At 41.8% G+C, this 25321-nt stretch overlaps 1 protein-coding gene across 1 annotated transcript in view; it reads right to left on the reverse strand.

Annotated features, from left to right (window-relative positions):
* ITSN1 (intersectin 1) overlaps positions 1-25321 on the reverse strand; it is a 241535-nt gene that overhangs the window by 127434 nt on the left and 88780 nt on the right. Inside the window, exons 6-11 of the mRNA XM_052646278.1 lie at positions 17070-17249; positions 15238-15334; positions 11637-11737; positions 5232-5295; positions 2418-2555; positions 715-830 (exon numbers count right to left, since the gene is read on the reverse strand). Coding sequence (XP_052502238.1) covers positions 715-830; positions 2418-2555; positions 5232-5295; positions 11637-11737; positions 15238-15334; positions 17070-17249 — 696 coding nt within the window. The remainder of the gene's footprint in view (positions 1-714; positions 831-2417; positions 2556-5231; positions 5296-11636; positions 11738-15237; positions 15335-17069; positions 17250-25321) is intronic.

Below are 25321 nucleotides of genomic sequence, written 5' to 3' on the forward strand. Positions count from 1 at the left end.
ATTCTTCACTCTACTCAACACACTTCCACAAAGAACATTTTCAGGAAGCAGCTTCAGTGAACAAAAAGTAATTTAGTTGAAGAGGTGAGCGGGAGAGCTAGTAGTGTCCTCAGCAGGTCGATTATTCCCTGAGCACTTGAAATGCAGCAAAATGACACTGACAGAGTATTTTCCATGAAGAGACTCCATAATAAATTTCATTAGGGTGTCTTAGTATCAATTATGATTTCATATTAATAATTCATAACCACCAGAGAATATTTTAATAGTATGATGAATTTCTCATTGTAAATGAGGGTAATTTAAATTAGGTTCCTATTAAATTTAAAATAGCTTCTTGCTATCAAGGAGCTTTCGATTCTATAACATGAGAAAACAACAGTAGGCAACTTTACATTCTATTTCTGTACTGGTGGTATTAAGCCATTACCTTAAAAACTTATCAATTTTCAGTGCTTTATAGATTACATTTATAAAATTTCCGGTAAGTGTGAAATAGATTTCAATTTAAGAGCTAGAACAAAGGTGCATCAGTACATTCTATACATATATTAAAGTCCAAAAAGCATATGCAAAGTGTCTCCTTTCTGACTAAAGTCAGTTGAAGAAACACAGCAATAATGTCATTAGCTAAATATATTTTACCTCCATCTTTGCCTTAGAGACAGAAAATCTCTAACAGGCTATAAAATTCAAATATGAAGACTGTCTTACCAGGTAGTTTCTTTTCTAGTTGTTGCTGTTCATCTTCCAAAACTGGTTCCTCTGGCAACCTCTGATCCACTGAAGTTGAGCTTATGACAGATATACCACTACCAGATCGAACTCTTCTGCAATTGTGGAAAAAAGAAAATGGTTTAATGTCTAGTTGCCAAGATAGAATTGAGCAAACCATGAAAAACCACCTTTTAAAGATTATGCCATAGAAAATGGAGCAGATGTCATTTTTGGTGAGGAAATGGTAAAGATGTGCTCTTCTCCATTTATATAAAGAGTCTTTAAAAAATGAATGTCTGAATGCCATCAGACTCTGAATGCCAAGGTCATTTAAATATTTAGAACCATCACAAAATTAGGACAATTTCACGGGATTAAATCAGTTAACAATCATCAACTGGTTAGAGCGGTGCCTGAGACACAGTTTCCCTCCTGTGGAATATTAAATTCCTCCAAGGGAAGACTAGCAACTCTGCTAATTGTCAGCATCTCCTTTCCCTTTCCACAATCTCTACATTTGCTCTCTTAATAAACACATGAAATGACTACACTTAATAGTCCTTAAAAACAAATCACATAGTTTACTAGCTAGTTTCACCTTCCCCCATTATCTTGCTCTTTTAAACCAGTCTACCTATCTTCCTTCTATGCTTTTTTTATGTTGGCTTCCACCTTGCAGCTCAGATGGTAAAGAGTCTGCCAATCCCTGGGTTGGGAAGATCCCCTGGGGAGGGCATGGTAATCTACTTCGTTCTTCTTGCCTGGAGAATCCCCATGGACAAAAAAGCCTGGAAACGGACACAACTGAGCAACTAACACACACACACACACACACACACACACACACACACACACACACACACACACACACACACACACACAGCCACCAGTGTTAAGTGTCTCTTGTGATTCTTGCAGCTGTGAGATTTTATGAACAAACTGTCCAGCTACTGCTTTCTTCCTACACAGTGTTCTCAGCTTCCCTATACTTCATATGTGCTGATCGCAATGGTTCCATGTCTCATTCTTTTATGGAGACTTTGCCCCTAATCTTTCCCAACATTGGAGGAATCAGGACAGAAATTTTTATCTGGGCTTCTTTTGTTCTTCTGTGCACTTGTAAGAGCTCAAATTTGTCTTTTGAGTTAAAGCTTTGAGAGGCAGTTGTCTGAGAGGGCTATGTGTACATGGCTGTGTGTGGGTGGGGGATACCAGTCCTCCCAACTGGACTCTGAACTACCCTCTCGACCTCTCCACTGAGACTGTATTTCAGACCAGGATAATTTTCTTTCATTATTTTGCTGATTATAATTTCTACATTGCCAGCATTTTGTTACCTCTGGAATGTGTAGATTTCACAGGCAGAATCTCCGTGATTTATTTTCTATGTGCAGGCTGATGTTGTTTCACTTTAACTGCTAAAGTTATTTGGTGAGTTTTGACTACATGGATTGTCTCAAAAGCACCAACTTTATGATGTTATATTTGATTGTTTTACTAACAGTCTATTTAAGTACTTTAAAGAACGGAACAGGCAAAGATTAACACAAAAGCTGCCTAAGAAGATTCAGTTCAATATGTGAAGATTTCATTCAATTGCCAAGAAGAAAAAATGACCAAAAGATATACAGCCAACAAAGCCAAGTCTGAAATGAACATACTTAGCACACAATTTCTTATGAGAACCAAATATTCCTTACCTAAAGGAAGGTGGAATGTATTCTGGGGGCAGGACAGGTGGCAGTGGTTGACCAGACATAGCTACATCAATGAGGTGCATAGCCAGGATAAATTCTTCCGCTGTGAGTTTTCCATCTTGATCAATGTCAGAAAGATTCCTATTCAACAGAAAGTTCATTGTAATCTAGTTTCATGAAAATGCATGCTCATTACTATTCACAAGTGATTTCAATGATCTGTTTTCTCATTCTGACTCTATGCCAGTTGAGTCCCTCTATACCTCCGTTTATAAAAATCATACCGACTTCATACCACTGTTACAAAGACAAAACGAGACAACCCATCTAGCTGGGATGGTGTTCAGCATTCAACAGATGTTAACTGTGATTATAATTACATGCTTCTCAGTTCTTGCACCCATTTAAAATATCTCATACTCACATTCCATGTGTGTTTAAACACCACGCTCCACAGACTATCTGGTCAGATACTAAATGTTTAAGCTCTGCAGAATACACAATCGCCATCACACTGAATTCTGCTGCTCCAGCAGGAAACTAGCCACAGACAGTATACAAAGAAATGAATGGGCACAGTTGTCTTTACAACAAAACTTCACCTACAATATCAGCCCCAGGCCACATTTAGCTAACTGGACCAACCCCTGATCCAGGACTCCAAGGGTGGGTCTTCACAGCCTCCAGCCAGAGGCAAGGCGTTTTCTGTTCCTTAACTTCACAATTTAATCACCACTGTTCTTTATAATCTTAATCAATTTAGGATTAGCTAATTAAACAGACCTTCCCCAGCAAGTCCAAGAATGTGACTTTTTAAAAAAACAACTGGACACCAAAAGGAGAATGCAAGACAAGAAAGCTGTTCACTAAGATATCAACAGGTCAGACGCTACACTGAGCAACTAACTGGGCTTTGCTGTGCCATAAATCAAGAAACTCCTCCAAAGTCTGAAATTTCCTCAGGTGACATAAACCCCCCCCCCCTTTTTTTTTAAAGGCACAATTTCCATAATATCCACCCCTTTTATACAGTATGGTTCTGCGAGTTTTGACAAACACAATCAGTTGTATGGCTACTACAATATACAGAACAGTTTCATCACTGCCCAAATTCCTCTGTCTCTTTACAGTCACCCTGTTCCTTGCCTCCAGACGCTGGTAAAGACATTTCATTATGTGCTAGTGTCATGAAAACAACCAACCTCCATAAATGTGAGGTCTTTAGCTTTTATTTCGAGGGTCCTAGGATACTGATACACATTCAGTGTCTGGATGTGTCACAGTCTGGATGTGTCACAGAGATAAGATGTTTGCTAACTGGTCTATTATTACTCTAATGCAAAAGGTAGGCTCTTTAATACAAAACAGAAAGGGCCAGGCTGGGCTTGACCTAGAGCTTGACCACTTATGAAACAATCAAATCAAAGTGCCTACAGCAAAATTAGGAACCTAGCAGGTAAGCAGTACAGACCGGGTTTATCTTCCTGGCAGAATCAATGAATAATGCATAACTGAGAGAGAAACACTCCTGAAGAAACCATTCTAGTTAATATTTAACTGTAAAGAATCCTACAGGATTTAGGCAATGCTCATCAGTAGCTACTAAAAATCATTACAGAGAACCCCCTGGTGATCCAGTGGATAGGACTCTGCTTTTCCGTTGCAGAGGGTACAGGTTTGATCCCTTGTTGGAGAACTAAGCTCTCGTAAGCCATGCGGTGCAGCCGAAAAAACAAAAAATTAATGACAAAATAGAGAAACAATTGTGTGCCTCATGATAAAAGTACTCAGTATCATCTCTGATGCACTTTGCAAAAAAAAAAAAAATCAAATTTGAATCTGACAAGTGGTTCTCCTCAGATCTGAATCAGTGGTTCTCAAACACAGATTGATTTGGTACTGCAAAGAACATCTGTCAGTGTCTGGAGACATTTCTGATTGTCACATGTAGGGGGTGGGGATCATACTACTGGAGTTGGCAGAGGCCAGAGACACTACTTAACCAGCAAAGAATTATCATGCCAAAAATGTCAACAGCACTGAGGTGGAGAAACTCTACTTTAGATCTAATTTCCAATCTACAGGAGATACAAGAATAAATTAACACCACAAGGGTGTAATCAGCTAAAGGTGGGCTGCAAGAAAGCATAGGACAAATGATCTGGGGGTTTTTTGGTGGGGGTGGTTAAGGGAAAGGGGAGAATAAGACCAGGGGAAATTTATAGGTTAAAGGAGATTTAAAAGGTGTATCAATCATCTGTTACAAAATATAGATTTATTTTAGTCCTGATTTGAACAAATCAACTATAAAAAATTATGAGACAATCTAAGGAATTTAAACACCATCTGATTAACTTAATGATAAGAATTCCTATTAACTGTTTTAAGTGGACTTTCAGTATTACGGTCATGTAGAAAAAAAATTCCTATGTCTTCTGAAGATACAGGCTGAAATATCTGCAGATGGAAATGATATAATGACTGAGATTTGGCTTAAAATAAGTGAAAGGGGGAGGGGAGAGGCAGGACTAGCCATGAGGGGCATTTATTTAGGATGTGTTATGAGTTGTTGAGAATTCACTATAGTAATCTCTCTGCGTCTGTATTTTTAAAAACCAAAAGGGGGAAGTAAAAGGGACAACTTTAAATCATTTTAGCTACTGAATCACTGTGAGTTAAAACTCACTGAAAAATTAAGCATATTCCATATATCACCTCTTATAAATAACGGTGTCAATCTAAAGACTCATGAGGCCCTATCTATTTAAGAAATAAAATTTCCACTTTATATAAACCAAGGAACTTTTTATTCCTTACCATATTGAAGCCAGCTGAGCTTGTGGTAAACTTGATTGCATAAGAATAGTTCTTGCTTGGGGACCTAAATGAAAGCCAGGGTAAAAAATAAAGATGAATCAACAAATCTTCACTGTCTAGGAAGATCAGTGTTCTGCACATAGGTACTATGCAATCTCATGCAATCACAGTGCTTTAAACAATATTTGCTATTACCCAATGGGCTTTTCAATAAGGAAATTAAGTCCCAGTGAAAAAAGGAAAAAACACAAAGCATAGCACCTGGCACACAGCCAATAAATTTTTGTTAAACAGATGTTTAATGAGGAATGAGTATGTAAAAAATTAGAGTTTCAATATATAACCTGCCCTTTGGCCCAGGTGACCATCTCTATCTGTATCAGGTTTTTATTCACAAAGCTGAAATGTGTCCTCTCTAAATGCAGTATCATCTGCCACCCCCTGCCACCTCCATCATGATGACTATCATATTTAGACAAGAGTCAGAGAATCTCAAAAGAGGAAGGGACCTTAGAGAAAACTCTTCTACCATTTCATTATGCAGACTTAAAAAAAAAATTTGCTCATGGTTGCATAAATGGCCAATATCACAGCCATTTCCTAGGTTTGTGATAAAGAAGAATTCCTGGAATTTCAACTTTCCTCTCAAAATTAGCTCTCATTTCTTAAAATACTTGTGTATATATCTTCATTTCTGGCATGAAACTAGCTTTAGATACCAGGAAGCCTACAATGGAAGATTTTGAATCTTTAAATAAACTAGTGTTAAGAAGAGAGCAACAAATGTCTCATGTCCTTCAGTGATTTCCAAGGGGTGGGCCCAGGATGACAGGTAATAGGTCAAGGAATGCAAAGTGGTAGCAATTATGCTGGGAAGATTACCACGTATAACATTTTGCTTGGTCTTTGGTATACTGGAATGAGCAAAGTTCACCGATCATTTTATTTAGTCTCTAACACTGTATTTAGAGGGCTTCCCTGGTCCCTGGGTCGGGAAGATCCCCTGGAGAAGGAAATGGTAACCCACTCCAGTATTCTTGCCTAGAGAATCCCATGGACAGAGAAGCCTGGTAGGCTGCAGTCCACGGGGTCGCAAAGAGTCGGACATGACTGAGCGACTTTACTTTCTTTCACTTTCTGGTGGCTGAAATGGTACCTGCAATGCAGGAGACTGGGGTTCGATTCCTGAGTCGGGAAAATCCCCTGGAGAAGCGAATGGCTACCTACTCCAGTATTCTTGCTTGCAGAATTCCATGGATACAGGAGCCTGACAGGTTACAGTCCATGGGGTCGCAAAGAGTCAGATATGACTAAGGGACTAACTCTCTTTCACTGCATTTAGAATACTGGCAATATTAAAGTAGAATCAGTGTAAGTTTAGTGAAAGCTTTCATTCATACTTATAACAACATTGTGCCCACTACAGAACTATATAAAAGAAAGTTCATATTTCATTTACTTAATAAAAAAGGTAACAGTAAATTTTAAAAACTAGCCCTGGACCTGGATATCAGGAGATATGGATTCCACTCTTGACTCTTCCACTCTCTAATGACATGTGACATTAACAAAATCACTTTCCCTCTCTAAGAGGAAGTTCTTTCGTCTCTGAAATGAGGGAAATGATCTAGAAAAGGGATTGGCAAACCACAGTCCATAGGTGTTCTCCAGTCCTCCAGCTGTCTTTGTAAATAAAGTTTCACTGAAACATAGCCATGCCCATTCACTTAACATATTACGGCTGCTTTCATACTGAGATGGCAAAGCTGAATAGTTACAACAGTGTATGACTGAAAGCCTAAAATAGTTAGTATTTTTGCTCTTTACAGAGAAAGTCTGTGGATCCCTGTTGTCTTTTGCAGTTCTAACATGGCACTCTGTTAAGTCTTAAGGCCAGGTTAAGATACATTAAACTAGATCAGCAACAGTGAAGACAGTATCTTAGCATGACAGAGCAACCTCCTGCGGAAGCCTGCATTCATGAAAAGAGTACTGGCTTAGAAGAAAATATTAAGGATATAAACAAAATCTCAAGTTCACAAAGCCTATAATGGGTATCCACGATTGGGCAGGGAAGCAGGAATGTAAAGGACAGAGATAATTCAATGAAGTCAAAAGTTTAGTTCAAACAATGACTAAGACTTCTCAGCTTCTGAGATTAGCATATGAATAACCAAATAACACAGTCACTGTTTCAGAATGCAAGGAGATAATAAAATACCTCTTTAAGAAAAGGACTAGCAAGAATAGCAGTTCCAGAATTCTGTGTGTGTATGTTAGTCACTCAGTCGTGTCCAGCTCTATGCAAACCCATGGACTGTAGCCCACCAGGCTTCTCTGTTCATGGGACTCTCCAGGCAAGAAAACTGGAGTGGATTGCCATGTGCTCCTCAAGGGGATCTTCCCAACCCAAGGATCAAACTCAGGTCTCCTGCATTACAGGCAGACTCTTTAACATCTGAAACACAAGGGAAGCCTAAAATTGTAGAGCTACTTATATCACTTTGATTAAAGAAGAACTCTTTTTTAATAAGAGTGTCTCTTTTAAGACCATGCAATAGTATATACATCAAGTTGGGGAGGAACAGGGGGATACCCACTGAATGAGGTGTATCAGATAAATCAACTCAGGGAATCTTCACCGACTGACATGAGTTTGAGTAAGCTCCAGGAGTTGGTGATGGACAGGGAAGCCTGATGTGCTGTAGTCCATGGGGTCACAAAGAGTTGGACACGACTGAGCAACTGAACTGAATTGAATCAATGGGGTGAACTGTGCTACTGCTAAATATTTCACTTGTGCCTCTTTCCATTCTGAGAACTCTTCTCAACTTTCTTGATAGTCTTACTCTTACTCAATTCTTAAGCTGAACTGAGTAACTGCTTTGGGGGGGTGATATTATCATGACAATAATCATTGTATGTCTTCCATCTCAACAAAACCGCTCTTATTTAAAAAGCACAGTCTTATTTAAAGCTTAAAACACACTCTACATTTGACTTCTCACAAAGGGAAAACAAACAATTTCTTTGACTTACTCCTATTTAAAAATTTACTGTAACAAATTATTTTTCATGACTATACAAAGATCTGGTTTGAAAATGAAATTTGCACCTCAAATGCTTTCCAGGACAAAACAATAGTAAGTAGTCCATGGGACTGTAAAGAGTTGGGCACATCTGAGCAATTAACGCCTTTAGTTTTTCACTTTCATACAGATAAACAGTAGCAAAAATCTGCTTATCCCAGTATATTTCAATTTTACTTTCTCTCTCAGATATTAAAAATTCTAAATATTGAAGTGCCTCTGTCATACACCTTTTACCTGATACGACACTTCCATCATAAAATACACATCCTACCAAGAAAAGATAACTTGGGCATCGATGTTGCACCTGAATACTATTTTCAGTAACTCCCAGGAAAAGCCAACAATGCTGTGAAGAAATGTTTTCAAATTCACAGACTACGCAGGTCTGGGTCTGTATGACACACTGGGGTGAAATCTGGTTAAACAGTACTTAAAATGATACCGTTGAATGCTGGGCATTGAAGAAATCTGTACTATGAGAGCTGCTGTTTTAGCAGAGTGAGTGAGGCAGACAGAGACTTTGTGTATACTTATAATTTGCTGTTTCAGATACAAATAAACGCTTATTTGAAATGACCGCTGAGATTTTTTTCACTGAGACAGACTTCACGATTAGACCAGAATTCTTCAAAGTCTCACCCAATCCTGACATTTTTTAAACAAGGATGAATTTTTCTTTTGGAAGTAAAAATTGCAATTTTAAGTAATAGCAAAAAAAAAGTCAAAATAAGAAACTTAAAATGTCTTGATGTTAAATATGAGTGCTTCTCCACCCCAGAAAAATGAACCCATAATCCCCCTCCTTTCATATTTGTTAAAGAGCAATTACATTTTTCCCCTTTTTATATTTAATGTTTGTATTAGAGGTCTCTATTTTCCTTTATAAAAATTATGCATTTCTTTATAACTCCCTAATCGACTTAATGTGTTTAACCCCTTATTATTGTCACCCTGCTTATCTAACTTATATGCAGAGTACATCATGCAAAATGCTATAGATGAAGCACAAGCTGGAATCAAGATTGTGCGGAGAACCATCAATAACCTCAGATATGCAGATGACTGTTCATGGGGTTCAAAAGGCAAGAATACATCATGAGAAACCCTGGGCTGGAGGAAGCACAAGCTGGAATCAAGACTGCTGGGAGAAATATCAATAACCTCAGATACACAGATGACACCACCCTTATGGCAGAAAGCGAAGAACTAAAGAGCCACTTGATGAAACTGAAAGAGGAGAGTGAAAAAGTTGGCTTAAGGTACAACGTTCAGAAAGTAGATCATGGCATCCAGTCCTATCACTTCATGGGAAATAGATGGGGAACAGTGGCAGACTTTATTTTTGGGGGCTCCAAAATCACTACAGATGGTGACTGCAGACATGAAATTAAAAGACACTCCTTGGAAGGAAAGTTATGACCAACCTAGATAACATATTCAAAAGCAGAGACATTACTTTGTCAACAAAGGTCTGGCTAGTCGAGGCTATGGTTTTTCCGGTAGTCATGAATGGATGTGAGAGTTGGACTATAAAGAAAGCTGAGTACCAAAGAATTGATGCTTTTGAACTGTGGTGTTGGAGAAGACTCCTGAGAGTTCCTTGGACTGCAAGGAGATCCAACCAGTTCATGCTAAAGGAGATCAGTCCTGAGTGTTCATTGGAAAGACTGATGCTGAAGCTGAAACTGCAATACTTTGGCCACCTGATGCAAAGAGCTGACTCATTGGAAAAGACCCCAATGCCGAGAAAGATTGAAGGCGGGAGGAGAAGGGGATAACAGAGGATGAGATGGTTGGATGGCATCACTGACTCAATGGACATAAGTTTGGGTAAACTCTGGGAGTTGGTGATGGACAGGGAGGCCTGGCGTGGGCACTGCATGGGTCACAAAGAGTCAGACATGACTGAGCGACTGAACTGACTGATGCAGATGACACCACCCATAGGGCAGAAAGTGAAGAGGAACTAAAGAGTCTCTTGATGAACGTCAAAGAGGAGAGAGAAAAAGCGGGCTTAAAACTCGACAGTGAAAAAACTCAGATCATAGCATCTGGTCCCATCACTTCAAAGCAAATAGGTGAGGAAATAATGGCTACAGTGACAGATTTTATTTTCTTGGGTTCCAAAATCACTGTGGACAGTAACTGCATCATGAAATTAAAAGACGCTTGCTCCTTGGAAGAAAAACTATGACAAACCTAGACTGTGTATTAAAAAGCAGAAACATCACTTTGTCGACAAAGGTTCATATAGTCCAAGCTGTGGTTTCTCCAGCAGTCATGTATAGATGTGAGAGTTGGACCATGAAGACGGCCTACTGCTGAAGAATTGATGCTTTCAAATTGTGGTGCTGGAGAAGACTCTTCAGAGTTCACTGGACAGCAAGGAGATAAAACCAGACAATTCTAAAAGAAACCAACCCAAATATTCACTGGAAGTACTGATGCTGAAGCTGAAGCTCCAATACTTTGGCCACCTGATGCAAAGAGCCGACTCACTGGAAAAGACTCTGATGCTGGGATAGACTGTGGGCAGAAAAAGGAGGCGACAGAGGATGAGATGATTGGATGGCATCACCGACTCATGAAGATCAGTCTGAGCAGACTCCAGGAGAGAGGAAAGGACAGGGAAGCCTGGAGCGCTGCAGGCCATGGGGTCACAAAGAGCTGGACATGACTGAGCAACTAAACAACAACAACCCCCTATGACAAAGATTTCTGGATAGCATCATAAAATCCTTTGAGTCTTTCTGATGTAGACAACAGAACCTTTTTTTAAATTCACAGAGAGCATGTAACTTAACTCTGACCTTTTATACATGAAGAAATAAGATCCAAGTAGGTAAATTGACCCCCAGCTGGTAAGTGGCAAGGCCAGGTTCCAAACTCCCCATTTATTCCCCTTTCACCCTGCCCCTGCAGGCATCACTGATTCTTTGAGAAGGCAGTTTCAAGTTGACCTCCAAAGCTGGACTTCAGAAGGTGAACCAGGTTTTGTTCACAGCAGTGTTCCTTTGCTAGTGCTTTGATTTGCACACTAGTGGCATTTGGGGTGCTGGGGATCCTTGGTCTAGGTTCTATTTACCAAGAAGCAAAAGCCTGAGGCAGTGGAGAATGAAGTAACTATGGCCTTATCAGTTGATGAGAACTTATCAATCAGTCGATGAGATAAAAGGAACAATGAAAACACTGTTTAGAAAGAAGTACAGGTAAATAGAGCAAAGTCTGGAAAATCTTTGGCCCAATATCTAGAAACAATTTACATTTAGAATGGAGACCATATTTCACTAAATTAATTCTTATGTGTAAATACCTGTTAGGTGTCCACTCATGGTTTTGTCATGACTGTTGAAGAGCTGTCTGTATTTCAGCCTGGATGACTGAGGAACAGCCCACTCAGCTGCAGGAGGGACGCTGTGGGAGGAAAGACAGGAAAAGAGGGTGAACAGCAAGGACCTGCACATTCCAGTTCTTTAAAAAGCAAGAACTTCCTAGAAAACTAGCTTTAACATTTTATTCCCTTTCTATTCACTATTTCAGAATTTTCCATCATGATTTTTTTCATTTCTTAAGGTTACAACCCTTTCTCTGCATACAGATAAACTCATTATTTTGAGCTTCCTATTACTTTGAGTAAACAGGACAGATTAAGTGGCTGGTTGAAGTTATACATACAATTAAACTAATTTAAAGGTTCTACGAAAGGATGGAAAATCTCCTCGGAACTGAGGTGATCACAGTAACATCCAGTCTTCTTTTGGTTTAAAAAGCCATGTGGACAGCAAACAAAAGCAACTGCCTTTAAAGGTATTAATTTTTTTAAAATGTTTAACAGTCTTACACCAAAATACATGATGGATTTCTTAATGAAGGGAAGTTATTTCATTCTAAGAATTTACATGCCCACACGTGGAGTTTCCGAGACAGAAGAGAACACTTCTCGGCAGCGCAGAAAGGAAGGGAAGGAGTTCTGCTTCTGATTGCGACCCAGGGCTGGTCTTTCCTGCCAATGTGTAGCGCCCCTGACCTCAGGAAACCCCTTACCAGCAGCCAGCTTGGGTGTAGATCTCCCTGGTGATCAGTTCCTTAGATCAGTTCCTTAGTATCACACTGGTTGTACCCACAGTTTGTTAAGAGCCCGCTGTTTAGGTAGGGCAATTTAAACATGATGATTGAGCTGACAGTAAAAAAAAATGGCATTCCACTTACAGGACAGATTACAACTAATGCCCCATGTGCAATGTTCTTTCATTTCAACAAAAATATCTATTTCTCACATGTTAAAGTGAATTTTTAATCCTCATTTATGTACTTTATCTGTGTCCCTATTCTTACTATGTACACTGCTTAAAGCACAGAAACTGCTCCCAAACACTTGAAAAGTACTTATAAAAATTTACCGTTTCAAGTTTTATGTATTTCTCCGTAAAATCATTTACCGAGGTCTATTCTGCTGTGCCTATTTCTGCAACAAATCTCTCATTTTAAACTAATATTTTGCAGATTCAACTCTTCCCGATTTGTCAAGAAGCCAATTATCTCTCCCCACCACCCCAGGGATGTAGGATATAAAACACAAAGTGCCCAAGACTACACTTATCAAATCATAGTTTTCTGCCAAATTCCTGAGAATGTAAACAGGCCTAAAAAGGCATTATCCAAAAAGTCAGATGCCACATCACACAAACTTTCTAGAAACTTAAGATACTGAAGGAAACTATTAAAAAAACAAACAAACAAACCTCAAGCAGTGCATTTATAACCAAGCAGGACACTGTAGGGTCTTCCTCGGACAGACCGCTCCCCTCATGTTCTCTGCCTCTCTCTTTTTACCCTCTGCCTGTCTCTTGTTTGCAGAAAAGCTGTGGTCTACCAGGCCTCACTTGAGTCACAGAAGTCTGGCTCAAGAATTAATGATTGAAAGGGTGTGAACATGTAGTGACAAAAGTCGCAGTTGGGCCAGGAGAACTGGTAACAATTTAAGCAGCCGATGTGCCATATGGCAGTCATAGAATCCTTAGTTCCTCCCTGACCAAGTGAAGTCGCTCAGTCATATCCGACTCTTTGTGACCCCATGGACTGTAGCCTACCACGCTCCTCCATCGATGGGATTTTCCAGGCAAGAGTACTGGAGTGGATTGCCATTTCCTTCTCCAGAGGACCTTCCCGACCCAGGGATCGAACCCGGGTGTTCTGCGTTGTAGGCAGACGCTTTACCGTCAGGGTCTGAGGCACATTCCTGAATTGTTTTACAGATGCTAAAACTCCACCAAAGGGAAGCTGGAAGCTAAGGATTGATAATATCACCCCCTGTTGCTGTTGCTGCTGTTTAGTCGCTAAGTGGTGTCTGACTCTGCAACTCCATGGACTGCAGCACATCAAGCTCCCCTGTCCTTCACTAGCTCCCCGAGTTTGCTCAGATTCATGTCTGTTGAGTCAGTGATGCTATCCAACAACCTCGTCCTCTGCCACTCCTTTCTCCTTTTGCCCTCAATCTTTCCCAGCATCAGGGTCTTTTCCAATGTGTGGCTCTTCGCATCAGGTGGCCAAAATATCTGAGCTTCAGCTTCGGCATCAACCCCTGTGGCATTGCCCTGGTACCTCACCATCAATTAGAGAGGTGTGCAGAAGCTGATCAAACACTCTGTGACTCCCCTCCTTCACCTAGCCTTTAAAGATGCTTCCTTGTTGGGAGTTTGGGGTTTCTGAGCATTAGCTTCCCCAGACTCCTTATCTGATGCCTTACAACCTATATTCGACAATTAACCAAAGTTACTAGGGCAAATTTTAAGAACATTTGCCTTAAAGTCAGAAAGACCTCAGTTTAGCTGTTGGCCCTATAACTTATGAGTTACCTTGATCAAGTCACTTACTCTCTGAGCCTCCTCATTCATAACACAGAGAAAATCATAGTCATCTTCTGGAGAAGATGGTGAGCATTAAAAGGGTTACTGTGCATAAAGCATTTGACAGTGCTTTGCAGCTTATGGATTTTCTTTACATTAATTTTTTAAAGGTAATGAATTTTTGAGTTGTATTCAACACGCTCTTCTCTTTAAAGATGAAACATGACTTGATTCACTTAGGAAAGATTCGTAAAGAGGACTGAAACAAGAAAAGACGCAATCATGTTCCTCTACATCTTCTCATTTGAAAAGTTGTGAGACAGCTTATCAAGAGACTTAACTTTTCATTTTAGTGCAGCATTATGCAAGGGGAAAATATCGGTAAAATAAAAATATAAAAGATAATGGGAACCAAGACTGGCCAAAATACAAGGCAGCAGGTCACATAAGCTTTACCAAAATCGAGCCACATATCCAATTAATAAGAGCTCTTCACTAACCTGAGTAACTCACTTCATAAAAACCGGTCTTCTACTAGCAATCCACACAGGCTTCATAAGACTATCTGAGATAAAATTAGAGCCAGTTTTGACTCTAAGTTTCATATCAAATATTTTATACATAAACTTTTTTATTTTGCAGCGTGAGGCGCTTCAGTGGCTGTGGCACACGGGCTTAGGTGACCCAAGGCCTGTGGGATTGAACCACTGTCCCTTTCACTGGCAGGGGATTCTTAACCACTGGACCACCAAACGAGCCCCGACACAGAAACTTCCAAATGACTGACACGAAATAGCTAACCACAGACTACTACATATTTATCATCCTCATGAAAAAAAAAAAAAAAAAACTAAATTTTTTAAGGAAAAGTAGTGTTTCTGATTCTGTCATTGCTACAACAAACAAATAATAAAATCTAGAACATTATCCAGAATTAAGACAAATATTAGCATGCTACAAAATAAAAGAAGATAAGTAAAGAACACGTAGCTGATTCATTTTCAAATTTATGAGTCAATCGGACAACAGTTTCAACCAAACCACCCATTTGAAAACAAGCAAACTTACCTGGCCACATCAAATGATTGTGCCTTCTGTAATTTTGTGTTTAACTGTGATCCTGGGCCAGATCTACTAAAGGAAGAACTCTTTGGCAATGTGGCAGCTGTAAAAATAAATAAATGTTGAATAATTCTAATTCTACAAAAATAAGTTTCCCTTTTACAAAAATTAAAATGCACAGTCATCAAAATTTTGAGTCATCAAATAATTTCTAAGGCAGAAATTATTTCTCCCTTCTGACCATTCTAGACTCAAAAACAGTCATTCCCTCCTTGCTTCCTGCCCTCTAGCCAAAAATGTTTTATTTGTTCCTTCATAAAACCACCTTACTAGGTAGTAATGTTTACATCCACAAAGTTGGGCTCTTCATTAAACATTCAGTATCACATTTTATAGTATCTGCTCCTACAGCTGGAAGAAGCAATAGCTTAAACAGATAGCTGGCATATTTGTAACTGCACTGAAACAGCTGAAGCATCAGTTCCAGAATCAGAGCCCAGAAGTCACAGACCTGTCTCAGCCAGAGGACACAGGATGCCAGGGAAGGCCAGCTTCTGTGTCTGAGTCTCATTCAGGCTATGTGTCAGGAGAAAAACTCCTTCACCAGCATTTCTCCCAACCTGGCCTACAGCCTTGCAACAATCGCCATTTGACACCAAAGAAAACAAGACACGGGGTGTGGATTCACTGCTACCGCTGGAAAAATAATCGCAAGCACTTTCTCAGCTGCCATCTCACCTATAGTCACGGGCACCTATGAAAGACAAGCTGCCTGTGACAAGAACATCTTAAAAACAAAAGGTCCGTTTAGATTCTATGACTATAACACAGAGACAAGCCCTGACAGACGTAATAAATCCAGGGGTGTAGGCAGACTCACATATTAGGCTCAAACCCACAATGTCCATCATGACTGAATGTACTCAGACTTCTCTAAGTCCTTAAAAGATAAAACAAGAAAAAAATTTCCATATTGATATGAACCCACTCAGATTTGTTAGACTAAGGCTATCTACATCTACACTTCATGCTTTTCTCTGTTGTCACTGTTTAGTTGCTAAGTCATGTCCAACTCTCTTGCGAGTCCATGACGTTTAGACCACCAAGCTCCTCTGTCTGTGGGATTTACCAGGCAAGAACACTGGAGTGGGTTGCCATTTCCTCCTCCAGAGAATCTTCCTGACCCAGGGGTCACACTTGAGTCTCCTATGGGCAGGTGGACTCTTTACCACTAAGCCACCTTTTCTTTAAAGGGAAGAAAGACTTTGAATAAAGTCTCAAAATGAAATTAGCTAAGCCAGACACTTTGTAATCCTTTGTTCAGTTAAGCAAGCATTGAATACTACAACCTTAATACAGTCATTCATTAGATTCCCTTCCCCTCTATGCCTGATTCATTAGACCTCTTCAAAAAAAAAGCCAATGTTCTTTTTTATCTCCCACGTAATTCTACTCCTAAGGGATTGGCTTGTTTATTAGCAGTTTATGGCAGCTGAAGGAAAGTAGTAAGTGATACATGGAACTAAAAAGTGCTCAAATGCTGTTCAAACTTGAGCTGCTCTCATCAAGCCCTTGAAAGGGAATTATGCTCTTGGTTTTAGCTGTTGACTTCACCTTTGTGCACAATGGCAGCCAAGAGTACGTAATTTCATGCCCTCTCTCTAGACTAGCTCTTCCCTAAAATGAGACATTAAATGAAAAAAAAAAAAAGAAAGATGATTTCTTCTGGAATAAAATACTACGTAAATATAATCCAAGTGTGAAAACAGAAGACTTAATAAGAATGACGAGTAAAATACATATAGAACTTCAGCCTGTGGCTTTAGCAGGTCACATACCAGGATGAGCAAATGCAGGCAGAGGCTGTATGACCGGGGGCGCCCCGTTAGCCAGGGGGGGCACCCCTGCTGCAGGAACAGATGATACTAGCGGGGGAGACATCCCGACCACGGGAATGGAACCCATTGGCACAGGAGCAACAGCGGTCAGCGGCGGCATACTGGCAATACCTCCCATACCTATGAAGGGAAAATCCCAACAAAATTCACACAGAACCACATTTCAACATTCAACAATAATTAACCCAGGAATGCATGGTGAGGAAAACCCTTTTCCAGTCATAATATACTCCCATTTAAAATCTGAATTCAGATTAATCCTTTTGAAAAGTATTAAACATTGTCAATGATCAGACGGAAAGAGCTCAAGATCTCGGCTTAAAGAGAGATCTACTGGCCAACGTTCACCAATAATAACCACGGTGGCCTGAAAGCCACCAAAGAGAAATCAATTCATAAATTCACAATGAAGTACTTTTTGTAAAAAATCCTAATTGGTCACCACAGGAAATCAAAAGGCAGAAAATAAACACTTAACCCACCTTCCCTTTACATACTGAACCTCAGAGGAATCAAACATTTGATGAGAAAGTTTCTGTTTATAAAAGTATTCTAACAACAAAAATGATAGAACTAAACTAAATGTCTCTTTTTCTTTTTTCTATCCTAACTTGTGATATTGTGACATTATAAGAAATATAGATCTGATCTTTGGCCCCAGGTCCTTGACAGAGCTCTGATGTGCATGTGTAGTTGCTCAGTTGTTCGACTCTGTGACCCCATGGACTGTAGCCCACCAGGCTCCTCTGTCCATGGGATTCTCCAGGAAAGAATACTGGAGTGGGTTGCCATTTTCTTCTCCAGGGGATCTTCCCAACCCAGGAGTCAAACTGGCATCTCCTACACTGCAGGCGAATTCTTTACCGCTGAGCCATCAGGGAGGCCAGAAGAACTCCTAAACTCCTTTTAATATCCTGACTGATAGGAACATCTTCTGCCAAAATATCTGGTCTTAGTCTCTGGTTCATGACACAAGAGCTTTTAAGATCCTTGGAATCTCTGGAGTGGGAAGACTGTCATCTTGTGTTTGATGGGGAGAATAGACGGGGGAAAGTGAGCTAATCAAAGGCTGATGATTTCATCAATGAAGCCTCTGTTATGAAATTCCCATAACAACTCCTACACGATGGACCTCATTTCTGTACTGTAGTGGTTATCACATTCGCCTCACAACTCCTACACAACAAGCTCTGGAGAACTTCCAGGCTGGTGGACACATCCAGGTCCTGGACAACAGAAGCTCCTGCACTCAGCGCCCTTTGGGACCTCGCCCTACACACTCTCCATCCTCCTGTTCATCTGCACCCTTTACAATATCCTTTATAGAAAACCAGCAAATGCAAATACAAGCTTCCCAAAGTTTTGGGAGCTATTCTAGCAAATTAAAAAAGCGGGAGAAGGGTTTGCAGGAGCCTCTGATTCGAGTCCATCCTAAAGGAAATCAGTCCAAGGACTGATGCTGACGCTGGAGCTCCAATACTCTGGCCACCTGATGTGAAGAGCTGACTCACTGGAAAAGATCCTGATGCTGGGAAAGACTGAGGGCAAGAGGAGAAGGGGGTGACAGAGGAAGAGATGGCTGGATGGCATCATCGACTCAATGGACATGAGTTTGAGCAAACTCTGGGAGATGGTGAAGGACAAGGAAGCCTGGCGTGCTGCTATCCAAGGGGTCACCAAGAGCCAGACATGAGTTAGCGACCAAACAACTCTGTAGTCTTGACTCTGTAGCCAAGTCAGACAGTACTGGGGCCCAGTACTTGTGACTCAGATCTAAGTGAGGTCAGTCTTGTGGGACTGAACCCTTAAGCCTGTGGAATCTGACACTAACGACCAGAGTGAGCGTCAGAATTGAATTTAATTATAAGATATAAAGTCAGTGTCTGCAGAGTTAGAAAGTTGGTTGGTGTGGTTTTTCTGGATACAAAATTCTCGGCAGATTCCTTCCTTGAGAATCTTAAATATGTCACTCCATTTCCTTCTGGCAGGATGAAAAGTCAGAAGATGTTCTAATTCTTTCTTGTTAGCCGTGTACTTTCTTTTTGCTTGTGCCCAAGTGATTTTTTGTTTTACTAGAATGGATCTTAGTTTTGATCCTCTCCAGGACAATATTCCTAGGCACGTGCTGTATTTGTTCAAATTTAGTTTCAAACCCGCCATGTCAGGAAAGCTGTCTTGAACTAGCTTTTCTCATTTCCCTTCCCTTGCTCTGGTTTTCTTCTTCAGAGGCCCCATCTAAGCAGCTAGTCAGTTCTCTTCGCCTTCGTCATTTGGCACTTGTTCTCGAATTCTTTTTGTCTCTTTTTGTCTTCTTTTAACGCCTGAAACTGTCCTCTTTTTTGCTTTCTGTTTCTCTTCAGTCTCTCTCGTGCTGCCTCTAGTTCACTCTTCATTTCTGAAACAACTTTTTCTTTTATGTCTCATTCTTTCCAGAGCGGTCACCCAATTTCTGGAGTTTTAAAAAATTCCGATCGATGCCAATCATTCATGACTCGCACCATTTTCTTAGCTCCTCTCGGCTTGTTTTGAGATAGTCGGTCACTGGTGTGCGGTCACTGTCCACGAGGGTGCTGCACGTCTCTCCGTCCTCTCCTCTCTAATAATAACTGTGTGTGGGATCTGACCCCGCCTGATGCTGCCTGTTGCTCCTTTTGATGTGTGAGCCTGGCTTCCTGGGAAGGTTCAGTCTCCTCCCCCACGTAGGTCTGGACCTTCTCATCCTCCTGTCTCTGCGACCCTGCCCTGTTTAATCTTGATTCCACTCCCAGTCATTCCTCCTTGGTATGGGATCCGGTCATCAAAGGCAGCCTTGTGGGTCAGTTTGAAGACTCCATAGGGACCAGATCTTGCAAGTCTTCTAATCCAGGTACACCCTCATCATCATTGTCTTAACACCATGATTTGTCCATTTCAGTTACCTACTCAGCTTTTAAATTGCCCCTCTTACCAAGTGACGGCCTCTTCTGAATGAATGGCATTTTCTGGATACCTCTAAACAAACACATCCCCCAGAGGCAAGGTTTTAGATGCCATCTCTCTTGATGGTGCTAAGTCTCAATTCATGAAATTTTCCACACTCTCCTCAACCACTGACTTTTCCCCTGGACTCTAAAATCATGGGAGCCTTTCCAACCATCAGCACGCTATCCTTTAGCTGACAGGCTCCACCTCACGGTTAAACTTTCTGCCCTCCCAGGCCTCCAGCAGGCTCCTGTCCCTACCACTCCAAGGAAACTGCTCATCAAAGTGAAAGTGAAAGCGTAAGTTGCTCAGTAGTGCCCGATTCTTTGCAACCCCATGGACTGTAGCCGGTCAGGCTCCTCTGTCCATGGGATTCTCCAGGCAAGAATACCAGAGTGGGTTGCAATTCCTTTCTCCAGGGGATCTTCCTGACCCAGGGGTTGAACCCAGGTCTCCAGCATTGCAGGCAGATTCTTTACTGTCTGAGCCACTAGGGATGCCCAAGATCAGGCCCAAACCCATCTTATCAAATGTCAAATCCAATCACTCTCACGTCCTATTCTTAGTCCCTCAGAAGCAACTCTTCCCTGGTAGCTCAGCTGGTAAAGAATCCACTTGCAATACAGGGGACCCTGGTTAGATTACTGGGTTAGGAAGATCCCCTGGAGAAGGGATAGGCTACCCACTCCAGTATTCTTGGGCTTCCCTGGTGGTTCAGATGGTAAAGAATCTGCCTGCAATGTGAAAGAGCTGGGTTCAATTCCTGGGTTGGGAAGATCCCCTGGAGGAGGGCATGGCAACCCACTCCAGTATTCTTGCCTGGAGAATCCCCATTGACAGAGGAGCCTGGCAGGCTACAGCCCATGGGGTCACAAAGAGTCAGACACGATTGAGTGACTAAGCATAGCACAGAAACAACTCAAACATGGAGCAAAACATGATCTTAAGTGTTCTGCCTACTCTAGCTACACTCTGTCAACCTAAATAAAGAGGGACACCGAATCACCAGAAGTTGACCTTATGCAGGAATAGCAGAAGAATTGCAATTCTGATGTCTTTCTTTGTTTTCTCTCACTTGATGGGAGGCATGTGGGATCTTAGTTCCCCAACCACGGATCAAACCTGTGCCCCCTGCACTGGAAGTGCTGAGTCTTAACCACTGGATCACGAGGGAAGTCCCAAGGGTTGCAATTCTAGACATACCAACTGTAGTAAGCTACAAGTGAGTCCTTTGAGGGTCTGGGGTGGGCTGGATTTATGGGTAAGGATCATAAAGACGGGGGAATTTGGTTAGAATCCAAGCAGTAGGCTCACTGGCTTGAGGAAGAGGAGAGCCTCTTGGTGGAGGTCCATCAGTCTCAGTTTCAGTTTTCTCTAAATGCCTGACCCGTAGCACCTCTGTTCTTAAGTTTCATTTTCCTGTGGATTCATGCATGAGATTCTCCACTGCATATATCCTCCGGTTCCATTTAAGATTGAGATCCTTTCACGACTTTCTCTCTAGGATCCTGTATCCAGTCCCAGGGCTTTCAATGCCATCCCGACTCAAACTCACCAGAGCTGAGAATCCCTCCTGCGTTGCAGACATACAGATTTACCTGGCTCCCTAGTATCTCGACTTCGAAATCATCAAGGCCCTTCAAACCTAATATGGTCAAAATCTGATTTACTTTTCCTCCACAATACAGGATATGATGAAACTAATTCTAACCTATTTTCCACATTATCACTGGCCAGATCTAAATTACCATAATCTCTTGCCTATGGAAAAAGCCTCCTTACTGATGTCCCTGATTTTACGCTTGTCCCCTGTAATCCAGTCTTCAGATAACACAAATGACAAAGCAACAACAACAAAAAACCCACCCCAAACACCAAAACCATCTTCAGATAACACAGATTACATTTTTCTAAGTGTCTACCAGCCATTTACACCCTGTTCAAAAGCTTTCAACTGAACTTACTTAGAAAAAAATGCTAGCTCTTTAGTGGTTTCAGTGGTAAAGAATCCGCCTGCAATGCGGGAGCCCTGGGTTCGATCCCTGTGTCAGGAAGATTCCCTGGAGGAGGAAATGGCAACCAACTCCAGTATTCTTGCCTGGAGAACCCCATGGACAGAGAAGCCTGGCACGCTGCAGTCCATGGGCCTGCAAAGAACTGGACATGACTAAGCGACTTTCAGTTCACTTAATAGTTTTATTAGGTCCCAAACCACCTGGCTCCTACTTTATCCCCCCGACCTGAAGCCCTAAGGACATCAGGTGCAAGTCTCTCATTATTGTTCCTCTGACACACCAAGCTTTGCCTTAGGACCCGTTGTTTTTGCCAGGAGAGTTCTCTCCAAGCTATGACTAACCTAAACAACATACTAAAAACCAGAGACATTACTATGCCTACAAAGGTCCGTCTAGTCAAAGCTATGGTTTTTCCAGCAGTCATGTATGGATGTGAGAGTTGGACTATAAAAAAGGCTGAGTGCCAAAGAATTGATGCCTTCGAACTGTGGTGCTGGAGAAGACTCTCGAGAATCCCTTGGACTGCAAGGAGAGCAAACCAGTCAATCATAAAGGAAATCAAACCTGAGTATTCACTGGAAGGACTGATGCTGAAGCTGAAGCTCTAATACTTTGGCCACCTGATGCAAACAGCCAACTCACTGGAAAACACTGATGTTGGGAAAGATTGAAGGCACGAGGAGAAAGCGATGACAGAGGATAAGATGGTTGGAGGGCGTCACTGACTCAATGGACATGAGTTTGAGCAGGCTCCGGGAGATGCTTCAGTCCACGGAGTCGCGAAGAGTCAGATACAACTGAGCGCCTGAGCGACAGCCACCTGGTCCTCTCTGCGCCTCTCATGAGTGCGTGGGCGCCGAGTCTCCACTCTTTCCAACCCTGTGGACTGTAGCCTGCCAGGCTCCTTGTTCATGGGATGCTCCAGGCAGGAATACTGAAATGGGTTGCCATGCCCTCCCCCAGGGGATCCTGACCCAGGGATGGAACGCAGGCGAGTTCTTTACCACTACTGCCACTTGGGAAGCCCTGGGTCTCTGTCTTTCACAGAACTATTTGTCTGTTTCTTCCCCTAACTTGCCAACAAGTTCCATAGTAACTGGAGTCATGATGTCTTACTCACCACCCCCTTCCCAGCAACTAGGACACACAGTCGGTGCTTAAAGATATTAATTGGTTTGACCCAATAAAACTGTGGACTCTGGCAAAAAAACAGAAACAATCACAACAACCTCTCCCTGAAATAGTTGAGTCCACAGTCAAAGAAGAATGATGGTGTGTGCAAATACACTGCAGGGAGAAGGTGCGAGGCATACTCACCGCAGAATGTCCTGGAATACGCCGGGCACCCTTAAGCAAATCACAGTATCACTGCACCCCATTTTCCTCTTCTTAACAAAAGGACTATTCAACCTCTAGCCAGCCTAAATTCCATGGTGCATTAACATTTACATTAACCTTTGGGAGAGTGATGAAGCCCCATGTCACTCTGATGATGTGGTGATAATGAAGGTGGGAAGAGAGAAGGAAAAGAGGAAACCAAAGGCTTTGAGGACAACTGAGTTTAAAGAGGCTCTGCCTCCCTTTCAGAAACATGAAAGAAAGCGTTACTCGTGAGTCGGGTGTGACTCTTTGCAACCCCTGGACTGTAACCCTCCAGGCTCCATGGGATTCTCCAAGCAAGAATACTGGAGTGGGTAGCCATTCCCTTCTCCAGAGAATCTTCCCAACCCAGGGACTGAACCTGGGTCTGCCACCCTGCAGGCAGACTATCGTCTGAGTCACCAGGGAGCCCCTTGGAACATGCTTAGGTGTTCAACCTCTTGGCATCTCAGTTCTCTCCTTTGGGTAAGAGGATCAACAATCCACTGCACACTTGCAGCGTTACTGTTGTGACCAAAAAAGATGCTGCATGTGAGGACAGATCACAGGGCTGGAAAACCCATGGTCAGACAAAGTCTCATACTAATTAGAAAAATACCGATAATAGTAATAAGTTATGTTTTCAAGTACCCAGAAGAATCATAAGAAAAAAATTACTTTGGCAAAGGCAAGATTTTTGATTAAACTTGGGCAAAATTGGGGATTGGGACCGTGTACTTTTAACTTCTCTTTATCGTCTGTTATTCCCTCATGATTAATCCTCTGGAAAAGAGTTTACTGAGAAGATCGATGTGACGAGAATGATGGGAGGAAAGGCAGTGGAGAAGCCAAGGGGAAGAGCTATGGTCTGAATGGCAGGAGGGCAGTTAAGAAATCCCAGTTTCCCAGGGACCTCCCTTGGGGTTCAGTGGGTAAGACTCCAGCGTTTCCACTGCAAGGGGCATGGGTTTGATCCCTGGTTGGGGAACTAAGATTCTATATACTGTGAGGCATGGCCAAAAACATTTAAAATGTATTTTTAAGTTAAAAAAAAAATCCTGCATATGTATACCTGTGGCTGATTCATGTTGATGTTTGGCAGAAACCAACAATATTCTGTAAAGCAATTATCCTTCAATTAAAAAAAAAAAAAATCCTGGCTTCCTTTAGAGGCTGGGCAGGTTACTTAAGTGACTGTAAAACCCTTTGTACAATGATGGCACTGCTCCTGAAAATAAATCAGCAATATCCCTAGAGCTGAAATTCCTACAGCAGAATGGAATAAGAGAAGACATATTATATGTCAGAGGAAGAATTACTGACACCTGGGTTTGAGGGAAAAAGAGGAAATGGGATGCCTGTGGTTATCTGACCCTTTCTCCACACCAAGGTTTCTTCTTGCAGCCTCGGAAGGGAGGCCAAAAGCAAACCAAACACCTTGTAGTTGTTTTGGCTACAAGCACCGTCAGGCATTCGGAGCAACCGCCCCTTTGGAATGAGCTGGTTAACCGAGGGCTCAGAACTGGGAATACATGGTGGAAGACGGCCAGGGAGAGAGCTGGCCCCTTGGAGCAGCCCCCAGCACTGCTCGCCTCTGCCCTTCCACCCCTGGCTCTCATGTGACTTTGAGTTGCTCCTCCTCCTCCTGGATCACTGTCCTATTTGCCTAACCTAAAACCTGGACCTTTCCCCTTAACGCACCCAGGCTTGTGGCACAAACTCACCGCAAGAAAGGCGATGAACAGTGTGCTTTTAATAGTGAACCTCTTAAGTCCACCACTTATTTATCTCAGCTTATCATTAACTGTGGGCTTCCCAGGTGGATCACTGGTGAAGAACCCACCTGCAGATACAGGA

This window comes from Budorcas taxicolor, chromosome 1, assembly GCF_023091745.1.
Source record: "Budorcas taxicolor isolate Tak-1 chromosome 1, Takin1.1, whole genome shotgun sequence".
NCBI classification, from domain to species: domain Eukaryota; kingdom Metazoa; phylum Chordata; class Mammalia; order Artiodactyla; family Bovidae; genus Budorcas; species Budorcas taxicolor.